The 22801-nt window shown below is 36.3% G+C and overlaps 1 protein-coding gene across 1 annotated transcript in view; it reads right to left on the bottom strand.

Annotated features, from left to right (window-relative positions):
• Nucleotides 1-577: 577 nt before the first annotated feature.
• The window catches only part of LOC109070743 (carbonic anhydrase-related protein 10), a 160789-nt gene continuing 138565 nt past the window's right edge, over nucleotides 578-22801 (bottom strand). The window contains exons 5-10 of the mRNA XM_042735411.1: nucleotides 17508-17693; nucleotides 12661-12756; nucleotides 10014-10086; nucleotides 6286-6440; nucleotides 5220-5394; nucleotides 578-1392 (exon numbers count right to left, since the gene is read on the bottom strand). Coding sequence (XP_042591345.1) covers nucleotides 1370-1392; nucleotides 5220-5394; nucleotides 6286-6440; nucleotides 10014-10086; nucleotides 12661-12756; nucleotides 17508-17693 — 708 coding nt within the window. The 3' untranslated portion in view covers nucleotides 578-1369. The remainder of the gene's footprint in view (nucleotides 1393-5219; nucleotides 5395-6285; nucleotides 6441-10013; nucleotides 10087-12660; nucleotides 12757-17507; nucleotides 17694-22801) is intronic.

Below are 22801 nucleotides of genomic sequence, written 5' to 3'. Positions count from 1 at the left end.
AGGAGTAAAAAACACAGGGAGTATTTATCTATCAAAAGGTTTAATTCTGTTTCTCCCACTGCAGGCCTGATAGAAAAATGGCCACTATAACCATGAGTGTGCTTGCTGTTGAAACTTTCTGCCTCTCGTTATCTTTTTATTAGCCATCTGTAAGGTACCGAGATAAAATACTAGAATCACAGGCCGTGTTTTTCCTCACACCAGGGTTAAAACAGGAGGTATGCTTCATTGATTGAGATATAATTAAACCAAAAGGTGGTGTGGGGGGATCAATGCAGCTTTCACTCGCTGATAGCAATGAAGTCCATAGCAAATAAACACTGCAGTGTTCTTGTAGCAGCTTCAGCCCCATTAAACACGCATTAGAAATAATCTCACCAACAAAAATATAATGCGTTTTAAACCAGCTGATTCAAGTGAAAGATTAAACGAATCACCTTTAAACAGCTCCTAAGACCTCCACACCAAACTCCATGCAAATGTATGCTTTTCTTCTTTTTTGAGGATATTTAATGCGTATGTAAAACAAATTCATTTTACATGGGCAGCCAAATACATTGAAAAATATTTACAAAAATTAACTTTCCAAACACATTTATTGGGCCGATAACATTAATCAAACACAGTGTATGACCATTGTAAACAATGAAACAGAAAAAAAGGCATCAGCTCTGCTCCAGAAAGTGCGCCAAGCATAAAATATTCTTTTTTTTTTTTCATTTATTTTTCCCTCTGATATTATTATTATTTTTTTTTATGTTTATTTGTATCTTTACATATTCATTTTCAGCATGAATAATTTTATTTACAAGGCCAAGACACTTTTTTTTCTTCTTCACAGACATCACCCCATAGTCGTCTTTATGATGTTTTTCTTTTTAGTCTTGACAATAAACCTGCAAGGCTGCCTGTTCCTCCTCTCCACAGCGTGAGCGAGAATAAAGATTGAGAATGCAGTTATGTTTCAAGGATGTTTCTGTATTGGTAGGGTGGTTCAATGTCCTGTCCCTTTTTCCCAGATTGGTAGCAAGTTGTCCATATGTACAAAGGCTAAAAACATTCAGTTCCATCTGTGAAGAGCCTATGAAATAAATGTTATATTTTTTGTTAGTGTTTTTCCCAAAAAAAGGTATCAAAACATTTGTGTAGTTATAACAGTATGTCACTAGTTTTGATTGGATGTATGAAATTGGATCTCTTTGCCATGGGTGCAGAGTCTCTTCTTGCTGGGGTTTGGTTGTTTTCTTTACAACATCGTGACTGTATCTGGCAGGACATATGTCAGTTTTCATTCTGTACTGATCCAGGAGCAATTCTCTTTGTTCTTTTTCATATTGTTAGTGGTCTTGGGCTGGTCCGCATTCTGGCTCTATTTCAGCAGCCATTCGTTCACTGTAAGGGGAAAAATATACAAAAATATGATGTTTATTATCACACTTCACTGTACTTCACTGATCACAGATTGAGATGACATTTTCTGAACAATCCATCAGCTTATTGGTTTGTTCAAAAAAGGACTAAAATATGACCATCATGTTCTAGGACAAAAATCTGAAGATTAAATCACTACAAGATTTTTTTAACTGGATGAAGAACACACATTCCCCTATTTGAATATTATCCCACTGTCTCTATACAGTTACTGTTAGCATAAAATGACATGAATTTTAACTCTACATTTAATGTCCAACAAGAAACATTTGAACAAAATGTATAGCCAGAATAGCACAATGTGTAGTCAGACTCACTGCACACTCATTTACTGAAGTCTGTGAGGTTTAACAGACTCGCTTGTTATTTAATGCAAACTTAATGTAAAACACAATTTTTTTTTCTCTAACATTTACACATAAGGATATAAGATTTAGAACATGTCTACATTTAGTGCTTTTCTCAGTCGCTTTTGCTATACATTTCTCAGATCCCGACTGAAGTTCTCAACACTTTGTTTAACCTCCACATCATTTATTCATTTGTGCACATCATAAAAGCAATTTCTCATACTTTTTAACAAATTGCCAATGCTTTGGTACATTGATTATGTACAGATGTCTGCTGTTTCCTACATTATTAATTATGTCATTTTAATGAAAATATATTATATTTGATGTGCTGAATAGTCATTGTCAGTGTCAAAAGGTCAAACTAGTTGTCATACACTGTCAAGCATTTTTCTCTACATTTATATTATACTTGTTTTTGTAAATGTAAATGTAGCTCAGAGGTGCATCAAACAAACGTTCGATTATAAAGCAGTGTGGGAAATGTAGTGTGTGTGTGGTGTTTGTGTGTGTTTGTGTGTGTGTGTAAAGCATGTGCCTGTGTGTGTAGCTTGTGTGTGTGTGTGTGTGTGTGTGGTGTGTCGGGCTGTGTGTGTGTGTGTGTGTGTGTGTGTGTGTGTCTGTGTGTGTACAGTGTGTCCTGTAGCTCAAGTGGTAGAGCATTGCGTTACCAAGCGCAAGGTTAGGGGTTCGATTCCCCGGGAAACACATGATAGGTAAAAATTGATAGCCTGAATGCACTGTTTTAAATTTACATTCACAGGACAGCTCATATTATTTTAAATATAATATTGTATGTGTGTGTACTGTATATTATATATATACACAGTATATATATTATTGCTGTCAAATGATTAATTGTGATTAATCGCATCCAAAAGTTTGTTTACATAATATATTGTATGTATGTGTACTGTTTATTCATTACTTAACAAAAAAACACAAAAAAAATTTCATTTATATATTTAACAAAAATTGTATATATATTTTATTTATATATTAAATACATTTATACATGATATAATTTATGAATATAAATATATACATTTAACTATTTTCAAAATATATGCTGTATGTGTGTGTCTTTATATATACATAATAAATATACACATTATTACACATTATGTAAACCAAAACTTTTATTTTGGATGCGATTAACCATGATTAATCGTTTGACAGCACTAATATATATGTATGTATACATACATACATACACACACACACACACACACACATATATATATATATATATATATATATATATATATATATATATATATATATATATATATATATATATATATAAAGAGCTGCATTGTGCATTTTCAATTATGAAAAGCTGAGCCATAGTTCAGGAAATACAGAGTACACTGTTATTGTCAACATGGTTAAGAATTTGACTGTCTTGTTTGTGAACAATGACACAGGGGCTTGTCATTCTGATGGCACTGGTGTGCCCATTGACAAATGCTTCTGATAGATGAACCAAGAATTATGAGCAAGTTACAGGCTTTTGCAGGACATCGATTGTGTGGTGCTGTTTGTACAAACTGTTTTAAGAAATGCTCTTGCTGGTTTGCAGATATTAAGGATGATTTGACAAATGTACCAAAGTGATTGAAAAAAACTGTAAACGGGGCAAGTAAAGCATGTCTCATCTTTAGGACAACTTGGATTGTACAGTTTTCGCTTTAAGGGATCGTTCACCCAAAAATTAATTAATTTAATTAATTACTCACCCTTATCTTGTTCCAAACCCATAAGACCTCCCTTCAACCCAGACCTCTCGTTATTTTTGTTTTCTTTGCGCACAAAAATTATTCTTGTAGCTTGATAAAATTATGGTTGGATCCCTGATGTCACATGGACAATTTAACCAATGTCCTTTTATGGACCTTGATCGTACAAGTAACCTTGCTGTCTATGGAGGGTCAGAGAGCTCTCAGATTTTATCAAAAATATCTTAATTTGTGTTCTGAAGATGAACAAAGGGCTTATGGATTTGGAATGACACAAGGGTAAGTAATTAATGATAGAATTTTCATTTTTGGGTGAACTATCCCTTTAACAGTTTAGTCTGATGCATATGCAAAATCATACTCTCAATATACAGTGTTGTCTCACTATGTTTAAAAATCACCAATATTTGAATTTTTTTTCCAAGTTCTAAATCCTGTTCTGTAAGACTCTGTAACATTGTATTCATGTTCATTGTGAGGTTTCCCAGAATTACAATTTTCTCTTGCACTCTGAATATCACCACCTCAAGCTAAAATTTAACATTCAATTAGCCTGCAGACACCTCACTGTGCTAGCAACAAAGGATGTGTCTCCCTGGTTAAGATACATGACCTCAGATGCCTAACCAACACTAATTAAATGCCTCTATCCGTTCCTTCTCCTCCAAGATATTTACAGCTTTTAACAACTCAAATGTAATAAAAGGAAGGAACCATTTTTTTGTATCGCTCATTTACCCGCTGGGGTGGTAAATCCAACCTCTTGAACAAATGCCGCACGACTCTGATTTATCACTCCACTGCTGTATCGAGAGTACAAGCGAATTCTCCATAATGAAATTTTGCGATAAGAGCAGGCTCAATATAAGAGCCTTCTTTTCCTTGTACATGATGCTTTAGTGCTGAAACAATTTACAACAACATCTCAGGCATTCTAGTAGAAGCACAAACACATCTTAAGATGCCCATGGACTGCTGTGTTACTGAGACTCCTAAACCTCTTAGACTAGATCAGTCAATAAATGATGCATGGTCAAGAGGAGATTACCAGTAATTATCTAAACACTTTTGACAGGATGACGGAACAACCAGCGAGTTTATTTCAAACATAAAATCCCTACTCTACATACATGACGCATTTAAGGAAAAGGGTAATTATACGGTTGTCTTGAGGGTAAATATTTGCTCATAAACTACTGCATAATTAATTTCACTCATCTAATATGTACAAAATGCTTGTTTACGTACATGTGCTCATGTTTTTGAGTGTTGTATAACAGTAAAACATACCTTAAATCACATTAGCTCTATTATGAAACCTAGTGAGCAATCTGGTTGCCTACTGCCAACATATACAGCATAGTAACAGTCATGGATCCTCATAAATGTTTTATGAAAATGTTGCAATTATTTCTTTTGAATAAACAGGCATAGCTTGTCTTTACATATCACCAAATACTTACAGTCATTTATATTGACGCACCTTTAGTCAGCTAGAAACTAAACTGTAACTTATACTCAGTAACTTCAGCGAACCTGTTCATTATGACCAACAATGTTATTCTGCCTTGGAGCCCATGTTGTTTTGGAGAAGTAAATGATGAAAGCCATAGAAACACTTTTAGTTTGTCATGGGCTGGTTTAGTCTCTAATTCAAAGTGGGCTTAGAGATCACAGGAGGAAGCTCAGAGACACTGACCTCGGTACTGTAACTTCTGTGCCCTATTGTTGGGGCAGTCCTTGCCCTGCATGCTGAAGTTGATGTTGGTGCGGATACAGCGGTTGTTCAGAGGCTGTACTGGGCGCACGTTGTCACTCATGCTGAGGAATATCTGCGAGGGCTGGTTTTGACTTAGCAGTCGCATGGAGTGCATCTGTAAGGACGACACAGACGGAGCAGACGTTTTATATCGACTCTCTGATGGCAGGTCAGGCAATTATCGCACAGTCAATCCAATCCTAACAGACCCACATCAAAAAGCATCTGGGGAGCTACGTGAGAGTGTCATTCAAAAACAGATTATATTCCATGTCATCAAAACAGTGTATCTGCAGGGTCAAAAGTGAGGCATTCTGCCTTTAAGAAGCATGCCGTTAGCTGAATCCATAAAAATTGATTCTTGGATCAAGTAAATAACGCTGAAAGATTTACTTCATTATTCTGTTTGTTTGTTTACTTGGTATTCTGGAGTTCTGACAACTAATGCAGCTTTTCTATCATAATAATCTGTGTTTTTTAAATCTTCAAACAGAGCTGATGACATGAATTAATGAATTTTTTTTAGTTTAGCTTTACACTGAAAAATGGTTTTGTTGTTCAGTCTCATTTCCTACCTTCCCAGCATGCACTTGGCATGAATAATTAATATGCTTGCATTGTGTGACTGTTTTCCAGTTTTATTTACACTGTTGTTGTCTTAAGATGTCTGGATGACTTTGTTCCTTTACTTAAAATGATCAGGTAGTTGTCATGTTTCATGCAATCTTGTTGTCTCTTTGGGATTTTAAGTTATTTCACAAGTTTTGTGTCTCGAGATTGATAGTTGTAGATTGATAATCATATAACTTTAAGTTCTTAAAGTATTTTAATACAACTACTTTATTAACATTACTTAATCTAAATAGATAATTAGATTGCAGTGTATCATTTTAAGTTCAGTCAAGAGGTTTACATAAAATAATTTTGTAAATGAATTTAACAAAATTCCCTGCAAACTTATTTCCATTTTTTTTAAGCTTTACAAATACCCCATTTATTAATTTACCTGCATCTTTGTGACGTAAATTGGCTTGTTCATCAGGATCCACGTTGCAGTCTCGTAGCACGGTGGGATTGTCATAGACCCTTCGTAAGTGATAAAACTGGCTGTCTCTGGATAAACCTCCTCAATGTTTAGCCCCGAGAGAAGGTACGCATCATCTACACAAAAAGAGTGGGAAAAAAATGTTGTATCAATTTAAACTAGTAGATAACCAATTTGCAAACATGAATTTGTAATTTGAATAGTGATCATCAAAGTAGTGCACTTTCTAGCCAAGTCTTCATCCAAGTCAAAATACAATATATTAAGTAACATAAGAATGTCTTGAAATGATGTCCAAACAACAAAAGCAAAACAGAAAGCAACACTGGTAACCAAACAATTCTTTATCTTTGCTTGTCAACAGTTATTTTCAAGATTTATTGCATTGCCTTTGATTTGCTGGACGAGTGGTGACAGTATATGTTATTTTGACTTCACAATAGCGGGCCAACACGAGACAGTGTTTCCCACAGACTTGCACTCAATTTGTGGCGGAATATATGTGCAAATTCATTCTCTGCCAGCAGGAGGCACTTGTAAAGCGGGAGAAATTGAGGTTTCCCCGGTAACAGCTGTACAAAAAACAGCGCTCCGCTCACAAAACGCTGCTTTATCAGACATTACATGCAAGATGAAATGAAAATGACATCCCAAATTTTCTGAAGACGGTCGGATTCCTTCAGAAATACATTGACATAAAAACACCCACACCGGGTTCAGATTTTGAAACGTGCAGTGCTCATGGTTATTCAACGAAGTCAAAGACTTTTGGAAAATCTATTTGTGGCGGTCAGTTTTGATAATGTGGCGGGCCGCCACAAATAAATCAATGAATGGGAAACAGTGTGAGATAATGCGGCACTGAATTTATGAGGAACAGCAATATTGAACTCCCCTTCACTGACAAAAGAAATGTAATAGGTTCCGACTCACGCCAGCCAGAGGAAATAGTTCGTTATTCTCCCTCTATCCCATTGATTACCACTCTATCTCTATCTCCGCCCGCATGTTTGTCATTCCACCGGCGTCATCGCGCAGAACTTTGATAGCTTTGGTGGCATAAATAATTCCTTTTGGCTGTGCAGGAGGGGGATACGTTTGAAAAATACATGCGCAAGCTCCACTGCTGCTGCAGCAAGGGCTGGTAGTAGTGCGTTTCCAAAGATTCAAGCAGGAACAGAGCGGGAGACCGGAGAGGCAGGTTGGGGGGCTCTGACAGCTGTCAAAGCCTACGCTCCTCTGCCCTCCTCCTGGCAGTGCTGTCGAGTCTTCCCTGAGCTCAGCTAGCCTGTGTTCATGCACCGCTGCGGCCTGGGAGACACGCACCAGCCACCAGAGGTCAGAACGTTTTATCTATTCATCCGCTCTTATCCCACCCCTATTAATTCAATTATGAAGGCCTTTTTTCAAAAGTTCCTCTGGTGAGTTAAAAGATAATGCCACGGAACATTTCCACTACACTGCATGTCAGCTTCGGCCATGAAATATTCCCAAACTAGAAAGTGGTTTGAGTTCTCAAGGCTGAAGACATTTCCTACTCAACACCTTTACTTGCACAAGTCTTGTGCCTTCAAAATGCTGCTGTCAATCAATAATTAGCATTACTTTGGTATGAATTGCAGAGCAACACAGTTTATTACAAAACAGCCTATCAGAAGTGTTTCTCTGCAGCTGAAGAGAGCAAATCTAATAACAAATTGTCAAATCTAATGCTTCAACCACTGTGAGGTTTATGGTTTTTCTTTAGAAACTTTACGGATTTGTCATAATATGCAGTTATAAATGTCAAATGTATCACCCTGGTTCCTGGTTGGATCTTTCCATTGGGTTTTGGTTTATTGCAGAAAATCTCCCCAAATGAACCCAGGTTTTATGAATTTTGAAACCAAAGGGCCAGATTTACTAAACAAGGCAAATTAGCATTAGAGCGCATTTCCATTAAAGTGCCAATGGGAGGGGAAAATTCTTTGGGTGATTTACTAACAATGCGCATTAAAGAACACAGACACAGCCAGATAATTTTCATAATGACCAGCGCAATCTACCAACAGCAGCACAAATTACCGACTGCTTTAAAGTGCCCCTATTACAGTGCCCCTATTAATGAAAGGTTCATATTTTGGTTTTAGGAGTTCCAAAAACAGGTTGACATTGATGCAAGGTTTAAAAAAAAAACACTTTTATTGTCTTATAATATGCATTTATTTTTTACTTTACTTGCTCAACGACTCACAAACGATTTGCTCAATGATTCATTTTCCAAACCCCTCCTTTGCATTACGCTAATCTGCGGTGATTGGTCCGATTGGTCTCATTTTCATTCCATCATACCTGTAGCCTGTAATGCCTGATAAAGCAGCGTTTGTGAGTGGAGTGCTGCTTTGTGTACAGCATTACCGGGGAAACCACTATTTTTACCACTCCAAAAGCGGCACCTAGAGGCAAAGAATGAATTTGCATTTTCATTCAGACCAACAGGAAAAGACCAACAAGTGGGCGGGCAATATGCTTATGTTTCATGTTGACGTCAACATGAAAAAGCTTGGGATTCGTATTAAAAACGACTCGTTTCAATGATTCAGAGTCAACCCTTTTTTTAGAGACAATAACTTTATACACGGTGCACTTTCAGATTTAAAACTTTGCAGGATGAGCACAAACATTAAATCATGTTACGTGATTTTAATACTCTCCTCCCATAAATTTCTGAAAGGGAAATTCTTACAAATGCATATTCAATAAGGTCAGGCGCAAAAATGACTGTCCACGCTTTTTCAGCACTAATTCTTCACTGCGCATTTTTAGTAATTCAGACAGTACTATTTTAATGCCAAAAGATGGTTTGCGCTCGCGCAAGCTTTTAGTAAATCTGGCCCTAAATCTTTAGAAGTAAACATCTGAAGTTAGAATTAATGTGAAAAGTAAAGGCTATATTTGGGCTACACCATGTGTGACTTGAATGTCAAAAAATCACCACTTCTAATCTTTCAAAAAACTTTAAAATCTTAAAATCTACAATTTGAAAAAGAAATCAAGCAGCCAACAAAACGCAATTTATCTTGTGATGTTCAGTTAGAACAAAAACGGAAATAATACGTTTATGCTTATTTCTCATGTTCAGACAGGCAGCAAAGGGTCATTTTTTGGTGTGGCTGACTCAAATGCAAATTCGACTGCCATTACAGGAATAAATTACATTTTTAAAATATATTAAAATAATTAAACTAAATAAATGCAGTCTGGTGTCAATAGTTACTGAGTAAATTAGTCAGCGGTTTTGGACACATGAATACGTAAATATATATATATATATATATACTCATACTAAAAATAATCAATATATATATATATATATATATATATAGTCAATAGTTACTGAGTAAATTAGTCAGCGGTTTTGGACACATGAATACGTAAAATTTTTCTGTCATTTATTTTCTCATACTACTCATGATTCAGCACCGTCTCGAGTATCTCCAGTTTACCTCACCGACAGCTATCCTCAGATCTCATGGAGATGCTTACATCATTTCTCTAGCAGCTGATGAAGCTGCACCTGATACTGACTATACTGTCTGAAAAAACTGATCTGATTTCATCACTTGCAAAATGTCAGTACAATCGAGCGCATTTGAAAACCAAATTGGATTTAGTGTCAGATGGTCAACAATATAATTTTTTCCACTTACTCTTATATGTTATTCTTGTGATGGTGTCTCTGTTCAACATCCGATTCAGAAATGAATTTGAAGTCTCAGATATCTGAAATGGAACAGATGTCAAGGAAGGAAGGTCAGAACAGGGAAAAACAGATGAGAAGGACAGAGTGATTGACAGGAGAGGGGAAAAGGGGGAGAAAGAGGGTCAAGGGGAAAGTAAAAAGCAGCAGATTATTAGTGACAGTTTTTTTCTAAAAGGCAGACAAACATGACTGAAAAAAAACCCTAATCAAAATCCTGGGAAGTAATGTTTCTAATGTAGTAAAAAAAAAAAAAAAAAAAAAAATTAAATTTACTTGATCCATTAAGGAGCTGAAACTGTTTTAACGGCACTCAAATGCATCAGGATGAACCTGAACAGTGTAATTAAATGACACCTGATAGAATCACTTATGACACACTGACATGTTTGCCAAGAAAACAAACACGTCAGCTGTGGCTGATTTTAGCAAGTAAAAGAGCATGAATGGAGCCAACGAGACAGTTACAGTGCTTTTTTTTTGACTCCACTTTACTTGCTAATTTGAAACGCTTTCAGTCTGAACAATTAAAAGAAATGTGCCTTGTGACTACACCACAAATCACTTCTCTTTTGACCTCCTCATTCAGTGAACAGTGAGGTCTGAGGCTTAAAAGTCTTAGTCGCATCATTTCGAGACTTTCTGTTATAGAACCTGTGGCTATGGCTAGCCATTATCACTACCAAGAAATAATTAGGCTTGACTACACAGTGCATGAAAAAAAGAATAGCTTTTACTTTCCCTTGCAATCAATATACTAAGAATAACAACTCTGCAATTCATACAAGTAGCTGTTTATATCACAAACAAAATGGCTGGCTTCTTTTCAGCCCTCTCCATTTTATGCTTGTCCCTCTATTGATAGTGCTTTTTTTGGGGGGTCCTTTGTGTTCATACTATTTAGACTCAGATGGGAGTCCCTCCCAGAGGTGTGATGCCATAACTGGGAACACAGCATGGGGTTCCTCAGAAAATGGCTTTGGGTGACTCATTTCACAGAGAAGAAAAGCGCAGGAAAATAGGAGTGAAGTCACAATGTTCTCATTGGGATCAGTGACAGGGGAGGGCAGTGACCGTAGTAAAGTATAACTGAATAACATCAAACACATCAGTGAGAAATTAACCTGAAAATAGAATAAAATGGAGACTTAAAATTGGGCTCTTAAGAGAAATGGTTCAAATTATACAGAAAATATGCTTTTTAAAATTTATTTAAAATTTTGTCAAACATATCTTAATAAAAATACTGCAGTAACCATATTTTCTGCCAAAATACCATAGTTAAAAATATTTCATAACAATAATAAAAATAAATTTAGAATAAAAAGATTTATACTTAAATATATGTAGAAGAAAATTTATATTTATATTATGTATATTTATTATTTATATTTATATTATGTCCTGGCAGGATGAAAAGAATACCTCTCTAATAAAGCTTAACTGCTATATCCCTACTTTTTGTCAACAGCATCAGGAACCATCATCCAAATTCTGAAGAACAAGTTTGAGAATTGTACTAACTTTTAGTAGTTAGGAACACCAGAAAAAAAAAAAACAAACAAAAAAAAAACCTTTTTGATATTCAAAAATATGGTTATGTCAACACTATTAGCTGTCAGCCTTTCTTTAATAGATAGAGCTATTTAATAGATAGCTATAGTTTGAATGTGTTCTCAAATCATTTTCAAATGCTATATGTCAAATCCACATATTTGACTTGAAAGCACACATTTGTGTGTACGGTGTTGGCTCATAATGAATGATCCCAATATGTAAATATCAGTGTTTAATTTTATGTTAAATGTAAATACACCAAAATATTGTTAATGTAGTGTTTGATCATAGCACAGATATATAACTGTTTCTCTATAGTATATGGAGAATGGACATAATGGGTTTAGATGCACAGACTATATATTAATGAGCATTAATTAGGCGCTTTCCATATGGACAGACAGCAGAGGTGACTGGACCAGACTCAGACTCAGGCAAAGGGGACTAAGCCTGCCAATGACACTGGATGGGTTAATTATCTTAGCTTGAACTCTTGTCCTGAGGGAATCTCTGCAGCCATGTCTACTCTCAGTCCTTTAAAAAAGCAGGGGAAAGTTATCATAACCTTGTCCTTCCAGAATGACCAGGAGATGCACACTTAGTTTGCCTGTTGTCTGCTAATTGCATGGCTAATTGTTTCAGTCTCTCCCTCTATCTATCTATCCATCCATCCATCTATCCATTTATTGAGAATTGAGAAATAAATGCTGTACTTTTGAACACTATTCATCAAAGAATATATATATATATATATATTATATACACACACACATATATGTATATGTTTATATATATATATATATATATATATATATATATATATATATGTATGTATATATATGTATATGTATCTCTCAGTGAATAATTTGTAATTTATAACAAAATTTACCTAGAAACACATTTATGTAAGTCTGTGTTTTCACACTACTGTGGAGTGGATAGTACAGAGATGATCTGAGATTACCCAATTAAGATATTGCTTAAAATACTTGGTTTCTGTGCTTTCACTTTCAGTTGTTGAGTGTATGATCATTACTCACCTTCATAAATATAGACACTATCACCAAGCCATTTGGACTCTTAGCAGCTTCTGTGTAGTTGGTGTACAGTTCATGGTTGTAATGTATAAGCTGCACCTGTGTAAAGACAAAATGGGCATTAGTGGGTTTTGAATTTGTTTAAAAAATATGCTTCTCCATTTCACATTATTCTCACAATCAAGGATAAAATAGTGTCAGCTTTCCCACAAAAAAAGGTTGTTGTTCATGTCAAGTAAGTGTCAGCTATGCAGGTGTTGAGAAATTAAGTGCAAATTTCTCTTGGAGTTTATGAAATATGAAAGCATAATTGGGAATAATTACTGATTGATAATACTTTGCATGGCAATTACCGAAAATTCAGTTTTCATAGTGCAGATTTAATCTTACAACCTGTTTTCACCTCAAATAAATATGAAAAATAAATATGTGACAGTTTGAATGAGCTGAGAGTCAGTTTGGATAACAGCCTGAGTTTCTGTCATTACAGATGGCTCTGAATCACAATCACAGGTAAACAGCTGTTTCTGTCTTTTGTTTGAACATGTCTGTCAAATTTAAATTCAAATTCATTGTGAAGCTCGGCTAATCTTCCTCCTGTGAATCGCTTGAGCGCACGCTGTCCCCGTGAAAGAGCTTTAAAACTTAGGTAGTTTAGATAGGTGAAGAGGACACAATTTCTTCTCCGTGAACTCCACAGAAAGAAAGCAGAGCCAAGAAATGTACAGATTACCTTGAGCAGAGAACAATTATTGTAAAATAACTTTTTGTAAATGGGAAAAAGTGTTTCATCCACGGTCTTATCCACCACAGAACACTGTAAGCAGTTTGAGGACCGCTGTAGATATGCTGGGAGCGGCGTTGTACATCCTTTTTTTGCAAAGATCGATTCTTTACCAAGCCCTGTTTAGCCTGCTGTTTTTTTTAAAGAAATAAATTAAAATCTGTGTGGCTGATAGTAATTATGAAATATGCAAAAGGGGAGCCAGGGAGTGACAGATCGTCTATAAACTTAATCAAGTGTGGAGGAACGCGATTACAGAGCGAATGTTAATTTGATTAGTTTTTTTTTTTTTTTTTTTGTGCGGGAAGCCATTTCTTTCCCTCAACTCTCTAACCAGAGTGAGTCTGAAGCGATTCAACCTGAAACTTTTACACTCAACTGACTTAGTCTTTCTAAGAAGTCACATTATATGTGCGAAAATCTGCTCCGCTCATCTCACCAGATCCATTGGTTCTGTGAATTTTGCAGATGGTGGAAAGGTGTCGAACAGTAGCAGGAAATGTTCAGCGCATCTTTGCACACAGACGGATCTGTCAGACAGTGAGAGGAGAGGTGTCTCTGCTACGACGGGAGACAGCTTATGCCTCTGGTGGGCCCCCTGACAAGCTCTTTATTGTGTGATAGCTGGCTTAGGCCTACCATGGGCGAAATATGAAGACAGCAAGTCGATAACAAAAAGAGCGGTGGACAGCGCTAACAGGGCAAATGAAAAGCAGTCACCTGGAACCGCCATCCAATAGCGGATGAATCGGAGCGTGCACTCATAAAGCAAATAAACGGAAGCCCAAGAGTACGGAGAACAATCCTATTTGATTACGTTAAGATGTCCTGTGAAGGAGCACGTAGCCTGTGAAAGCATCAGGCTAACGTGACCAGTTTCCAGTTACAGCATGGCATCTGATCGTAAGGTTTTTAGTAGGACGGGACGTGATGGAGAGGGCTGTTATGCAATTTATAACATAATATAATTAGTTATGGTAGAAGTTTGATGATTTCCAATTTTCTCCTCTACTTTTTAGATGGCACTTTGCTATATTTAGGACATATGAAAATGGGATTTTAATGAGCAAATATACTGTGGCATCTAAGCTCTGAACAGCGATGGTAATGTGTTATTTTTCTACCATTGATAATTAGAAATTAATGAAAGGGTGAGAAGGGGATCGAAAACAAAAGTGTGGGCTGTTAGATAATTGTGCAAATAAGTGGATTTTTTGTTTATTATTGCAAAGAAACAAACTCTTTTTTTAATGTTAATGCATTTGATTGTTCTGTTTATATATATTTGAAAACGTTATATCTGCACATCCGAATATTTCTGTCTTTACGTCATAGATGGTATTATGTGGTAATAAAATGCATCATTGCATAATGAAATATAGTTGTGATTTGTGCATTGTGATGTATGAAAACAACTTAAAGGGGTAGTCAAAATATCTTCAATATACCTAAAATATCAATATACCTTTGTCTTACGATATTTTTGATGAAATCCGAGATCTTTCTGACCCTCCATAGACAGCAATGCAACTGACACGTTCAGGTTAACTGTAATGTTATGAAGCTACGAGAATACTTTTTGTGCTCAAAGAAAACAAAAAATAATGACTTTATTCAACAATTTCTTCTCTTCTGTTTCAGTCTTCGATGTGTGTTCATGACCCGTGTGTGGTGCTGCTGATGCAGGATTCTCATTTTGTGTTCCTAAGATGAATGAAGGTCTTTCGGGTTTGGAACAACACTATCCCTTTAATATACCTATAAATGATGGCTAAAAGCTAAACATACTGTATATTCCTGCAAAATGATTACTTGGTTTATTGAGAGACACTGAAGCATGTGAAATGGAGACATAACAGAGACAAACACAACAGACAAATCTTTGTGAAAAGCTTTCAGTTGTTTGTGCATACAAAAAGGTTATCTAAAATCCAGTACATTATTTATTTTGCTGTTATGTTTTTTCCTCCAAGGGGAAATAAAGATAGAGGGAAACCACCTAGGCAAGTCCGTAAAAAAACACCTTGAATATTTTAGCACTCATTTCATCACTGGTGTTTCATTTTCAGCTTGTGAGTGAGACTGCCCATCTAGGATCTGGGAGAACAAGGCATGTATTAAGTCAGAGGTGTTGCAACGCATCTGCAGAGAGGCAACTTCCCTCTGGGTACCGTGAGCATCACTCAAGCAATCTTTTATTACTATAGAACAAATGAGACAAGAGAAAGGCACCCGTGTTGAATGTTACGGAGACAGACATCCAAATAAAGCTTAAAAGCCTGGCTGCATTTGAATGCAAAACAGTCTCTGGTTGGGAATGTGTTTGTCATTTTCAGTTGTAATATTCTTCTTCTCTATTCTCTTTTCAAGGACAGGCACAGTCCCGGCTCATTTGGTTTAATTTACATCCTTAGACGTTTTTTATACAGAGCTATTCCTGAGCAAGAGGAAGAGTGATTCTGAAAGCTCTTTCATAAACATGACGTCATTTTCTTTCAGCTCTAGAGTTTTAAGTCGCCTGGTAATTTTGGCTCAGGTGAGTGCTCAAAAAAACATTGAGGATGCCTTTTAAATTCCAATTCAAATCCTGAATTCAAATTGCAGAAACAAGCAGGATGCAGAACTGCACCTTGAATGTAATTTTGGTTACACTTTAGGATATTGACCAATTCTCACTATTAACTAGTTGCTTATTAGCATGCCTGTTATTAACAGATTGGCTGTTTATTAGCACTTATAAAGCACATATTCTGTATGACCATATTCTACATACCTAATCCTACCAAATAACTAAACTTAACAGCTACCTTATTAGTAAGCAGCAAATTAGACATTTATTGAGGCAAAAGTCATAGTTAGTGGTTTGTTAATAGTGAGAATTGGACCTAAAATAAAGTTCAAATTCCAATTTAACTTCCTCTGGGATATTGCCAGTTAAATTCATATTTCATCTCATTAAATCGAAAGTAAGATGATTCTTAATTTTACACAGTCACACAGACTGCCCACCACTTTTACATTTGAAAAGAACTGTTTTCTATTTTAAAAATATAATACAAAATTATGGCAAAGCTGAATTTTCAGTAGTCATTACTCCTCAGCTATAAATACTTTTCCAAAAAAAAAAAAAAAAAAAACTTACTGACCCCAAAACTTTTGAATGGTAGTGTACCTCTGTTGAGTCCTGCACTAGCCGAACAACTGAGATTAATATGAATGCCAACAGACATCTTTCTCCAGATACAGTCAAGGCATAAATTCATTAGCTGAAACAATAAGAACTACAGCAGAAATTAATACAGATTTAGCTACTGTTGTCTACCTTGAGAAGTAATGATTTCAACATAAGAGTGAAAGACAGAGCTGGCATTTTGGTGCCCAGGTCACGCTTCTCTTTGCCCTGATAGACTGTTGACACTTTGTTTTATTATTGTTGGATTATCAGCTGGCTGCCACGGGGTGGTGGGGGGAGAGAAATTATAATCATTAATTACTGAGGATTTGCCTGTCAAGCTCACGCTTATTTTGTTGCCACACAAATCGTCGGTCTTATTACCCTCAAAGAAAAATGTCAGGACTTCACTGACTGCCGACTTTATCAAATGATAGAGGCCGCAGTGCAGCGCATGCTAAATTTACACCACGAATGTAATTGAGATGCTTTTCTCCACTGTTATGGCTCTGTTAGTGGGAGACTACTTACAGTGGAGAATGAGCACATTCGCTCATCATCAGCAATACAGTTAGGATTATATCAGCCCAAAATATTGCTGCGTTTTTCAGTATGCTAAAGGATATTGTTCAGCAGGGTGCAAACTGTGATGCAAACAATGTTAAACATTTCATGAAATGCATGCCCTGTCGATGCATAAAACATTTGAATATTTTAGACCTATATGCCATGGAGAGTTTTGCTTTCAGCCTACACACACTGTTGACCTTCGAGGCATGCTGTCTTTACACTTTGCACTTAGATGGTGACCTTAACAGATCAATAGGCTGATGATTATCAGCAGCTACTGGCACTCTACAATCTGATCTGTAGCCCACTCATGATGTAGCTCACCTCCCCAGAAAAGGCCTGGCCGTTGAGGAGATGCTCAGAGCCCTGTCCATCCTCGCTTCCAAAGTGTAACCTGATCTCCTCAAGACGATGGCTGTATGTCATTGGTCCACCGGAAATGTTCACCAGGTGCTCTTTGTCGAGTCGGAGTGAGACATGGCGGCCGGTGTTGTACATCGTCCCTCCCACCTTTAGGAAGAAAGAAAAAAAAAAAGTATGTTTAAAAGAGTTGCCATACAATTAAACTAAAAACCACCAATCTAATAGATGGAAAGAAACGCTAAAAAGACCAATGGAGCGTCCAGACTTTCGACAAGTAGGGCACAGGCTCATTCAAGGGTGGCTTCTCTGATTTATAATGTGCTTGTCTTAGAAAAGGTTATGTTCTAAATGACCCAGAAAAGGAGCTAAGTTAAAGCCAGATGGCAATCAGCTACACAAGAACTGCTATTTGTTGGCATTATCAAAAAACAATTGTCATCTTAATGCTGCCTTTGCCCTGATTTAAAATAAAAAGGTTTTAATGAAGGTCGAGCCTCTAATTTGGGTGATAAAAAAAATCTATTTTTCTATTTATGTACAGATGTTATTGTTTATCCCTTGTCTTTGACGTTTAAATTTATGATAATCCATAAAGGAGCATGTGTGAAAATCCCCCAGTTTTTGCATATTTTCAACCACATCCAACAGTTTTGAACGCAATACATTTTTTTTTCACAAGTTACTGTACCTGTTTTTCCAAGGAGAAATCAGTGTCAGTGAAGAGCATGTTTGATTCATGAGATGGGATGTGTAAAGAAAAATCAAGCTCAAACAACTTTTTAACAGAATATTTTGTCATTTTCAATCAAACTGTGAAAATATAATTTGTGAATTATAATATATAAAATGCTAGCTATGAAATTAGACTCAATAAGGGAAAGGAGTCAGCCGTGTTATTAAAAAAATATAATTTCCATCACATCATTTTCACCCCAGAATGCTAATGAAAATATGAAAAGTGTGTTTTAAGAGTTTATTTTCTAAAAGTCTACAGGGCTAACAGTGCCTATAGTTGAAGAAACACCTCTACATCGAATTGTTTTACTGAAAAACAAATAGTTGTCTGTAATTGAATTATTTTCTCATTCTCAATGATGCTGTAACATGTAAAAACTCAAGTGGAAGGAAAGGAGCTGGTGTGGCAGATGGAAGAATGAAAACCAAAGAAGTGTCGAAGAGAGTGAGAATCTGCTTGGAATCGATTCGATCTGAGACTTTAAGAAGACAGCATGGAGATACAAGAACCATGGATAGCAATCTTTACCAGTGTATCTGCTTATTTATTTATATTCAAGAAATGCTCCAATGGTTTTTATCTTGCCTTTTCTTTTTTTGCCTCTTTCTTTCTTTCTTTCTCTTTTTCCTTTTACGACTTTGCCTTCAAAATTATTTTCCCTTGTTGTCTTTCTTTCTTTCTTCTTTTTTCTTTCTTTCTTTCTTTCTTTCTCTTTTTCCTTTTACGACTTTGCCTTCAAAATTATTTTCCCTCGCCAAATTCCCAAAGAAAGAGGCCTGCCCACACATCGTAAATATTTTATAGAACCTCTGAAAAATCGATGATTTGTGTAGGGTAGAGAGAAGTGGTGAATAAGAAAGGAAACGATGGAGGGGAAAAGAAAGAGTGGGAATGGGAGGAGCAAAGACCATCCTTGAGAGTAAAAAGCGAGTAAATACGATACAGTATATCCACACTTAAAGATCACCAATCTGCACAGTTACCTCTGGGTGCTGGACTCGTCCGAGAAAAGGGCAAGACATTTGAAAAAACCCTGAAGAGGTCATTTCTCAATGATTATTCATGAACTACAGATGGCAAAGGGAAAAGAACGAAAAAAGAGGGGAAAAGACTCATTGTGCGGCTTCACCCGGAGAAAATCCCTGTCTGGGGTACATGACAAACTGAGATGTTTCTGCTACTGTTTGACAACAGTGCCAAATGGACTGAAGTCTCACAGACGCTGTATATCCATTCTGCTAGATGTTTTTATTTCTTCCAAAATGTGAGCATTTGTCTATTATTGATGGGGCAGTACATGCTGAACATCTTGTGTATATACATGGGCTTTTTAACTGAGATATATGTATGTTTTTTTCATTTTCTTCTTGCAATCTTCCCAGCTGATTTGAAAAATCAGATGGCAAAACAAACTGCAACACACCTCCTACAGCCAGTCCCTACAGACGTTACCAGAGGGTATGAAGATCATCAGATGGAGAATGTTCTCTTACTTTCTTACCTTCATGCACAAGCTTGTGTATTGTTTCAGCTCTGCATTTTAATTTTCCCAAATGCATTGAGCTGTTTCACCTCATAATTTATATTAATAAATTCAAAATCATGCTAGTAAATGCTCTGCTGCGCTTTAATTTGTTGATCTGACAATTCTATGGCTGGCACATCGCACTGCTCCGAAAACAACTACTACTACTGTAAAATTTTGGACTGAACTTGAAATTGACCAATCATAATCGAGGACTGGAACTAAAATGTGTATATATAAGTTAGGGGTTTCACGACTACTGATTTCTGCTAGTCGATTACTTATTTAAAAAATACTTGTGTTACTCGACTACTCGTGGTTCAAGCTACTGTATGAATAGACATTAAATAGTTTTTATCAATAAACGTTTATTAATTAACTAATTAATTAATAGCCTAATGCAACAATTACATAACATACGTTAACTGTCAGAACTTTATAATTATGACATTACATATTTAAATTTTCATGTAACCAGTATTTGTATCTGTAACAGTCACAAAATTATTAGTATCTGTTTTCGGATAAAACCATGTGTCGTACAGTTACTTGATAAGACCGTTATGACTAACCTTTTTTTTCCCCATAGTTATCACTGAACAAATATGCTGCGTTAAAGTAAAAGAATTATTCATTTCTAAAAATAAATGAATCATATAAGCAGAGATGTCTTGACAAACGTTTAGTGATCATTTGAACATGACTGAATGAATTCAAGGCGCACATTTTCATTACGCAGAATTCTCTAAGCGAGTCTTTTTGAACTTACTAAACAAATGTGCGTGTGCCACACAAACCAGCAAAAGATAAAGAAAGCAAACAGAAAAAAATCTGTCTGCATCTAAGTTGATTATTAGCCTACTTTAAAGAGAGAGAACTGGTTTGGTTTTTGAGAGATTGAGGCGCGCCACGCGGCTGTTTGATTGGTGAGGACGCTGTGTTTATTCCATTCATTCATGTCATTTCGTAGCCTACGGTTTAAATCATTGCCTTTTAAATATATACAATTAATATAACGTGTATCATGTATTATTATACGTGATATTACTCTCACCAAGCTGAGAGATGCACGGAGAGGCAACACTAATGCGGTGTTTGATTTGCGCTCTTTTCCTTCATAAAGTTTATATTCATTCACTTCACACACTCATTATTGCGTGACTTTAGAGGTCTGTGTATAATATTGCACTGATCCCCTAGTTTAACTGTTATCTATCAAACAGCAGAGTGTGCCAGCCTCAGCCGAATATTCAGGCAGAATTATTCCTTGTCCGTTATTCGTTTTTGAAGCCATTATCCGTGCCATTCCGAATAAGGTAGTCTGCTTCGGCACACCCCTAATTATTAAATTACATATTTTAATTTTACATGTAACATAGAGAAAGTGATAGAAAGTAACATCTACACGCAATATTGTAATCCTACAATTTGCGTTGTAGGCAAAGTGTGCATGCATTATGGTTAATGCACGCTCGAGTAGTCGATTGTTTCCGACAGCGCCGACTAGTGGTTAAAGTAGTCGATCACTCGACTAGTCTGTGTAACCCCTAATACGTATTCATATTAAATAAATGACTTAAAATGATCAAAAGTGACAGATCTGTTACAAAATACCTTCTCGACTGCTATGTAGCAATAACTGTTCCAGGATTCTTATGTAAAGATCACATAAGCATGGGTTTAAACTATGAAACATTATTTCCACTAGCTTAAAGCCAAAAGGCCAGTTGTTTGATGCTGGTAATACTCTCTGGTCAGGTAATCATAATTGCATGCTTTGAAATTAATATCATGAACGCTATTATAATGCTGCAGTGAGACGGCAATGAAATAAAGAAATTAGAGAAGCACATGCTCTGTCAAGGGGACTGGCATTATGAGATTCTGTAAGGATTTGAAAGGCTGAATTCACAATGAAAATGATGTAAATCAATTTATTCCACAGTCTCCAATGCACTGTACTGATCGGTCAGTAAAAGGGTTGTGTAAACCTCACTGAACATAACAGTTCACAGAGGAAAAACTGGCTTTCAGAAGTAGTGTAGAAATTACAGTATTAAAAGGAAGTTGTTTAGCTTTATTTGAAAAAAGAAAATCACAGTTTATTAAAGCATGTAATTGTTTAACAACACTGAAAACATGCCATTTCTTTGTTGTGGGTTCGATTCCCAGGGAACACATGTTAGGTAAAAAATGTTAGCCTAAATGCACTGTAAGTCACTTTGGATAAAAGCGTCTGCTAAATGCATAAATGTAAATATATATATATATATAAATATATATATACAGTTGGTATGGAAAGTATTCAGACCCCCTTAAATTTTTCACTCTTTGTTATATTGCAGCCATTTTCTAAAATCATTTAAGTTATTTTTTTTCCTCATTAATGTACACACAGCACCCCATATTGACAGAAAAACACAGAATTGTTGACATTTTTGCACATTTATTAAAAAAGAAAAACTGAAATATCACATGGTTCTAAGTATTCAGACCCTTTGCTCACTATTAAGTAGAAGCACCCTTTTGATCTAATACAGCCATGAGTCTTTTTGGGAAAGATGCAACAAGTTTTTCACACCTGGATTTGGGGATCCTCTGCCATTCCTCCATGCAGATCCTCTCCAGTTCTGTCAGGTTGGATGGTAAACGTTGGTGGACAGCCATTTTCAGGTCTCTCCAGAGATGCTCAATTGGGTTTAAGTCAGGGCTCTGGCTGGGCCATTCAAGAACAGTTGTTGTGAAGCCACTCCTTCGTTATTTTAGCTGTGTGCTTAGTGTCATTGTCTTGTTGGAAGGTGAACCTTCGGCCCAGTCTGAGGTCCTCAGCACTCTGGAGAAGGTTTTCATCTAGGATATCCCTGTACTTGGCCGCATTCATCTTTCCCTCGATTGCAACCAGTCGTCCTGTCCCTGCACCATGCTTCACTGTTGGGACTGTATTGGACAGGTGATGAGCAGTGCCTGGTTTTCTCCAAACATACCGCTTAGAAT

Source organism: Cyprinus carpio, chromosome B12, assembly GCF_018340385.1.
Source record: "Cyprinus carpio isolate SPL01 chromosome B12, ASM1834038v1, whole genome shotgun sequence".
Lineage (NCBI taxonomy): Eukaryota > Metazoa > Chordata > Actinopteri > Cypriniformes > Cyprinidae > Cyprinus > Cyprinus carpio.
This window is presented reverse-complemented; position numbering and strand designations above follow the sequence as displayed.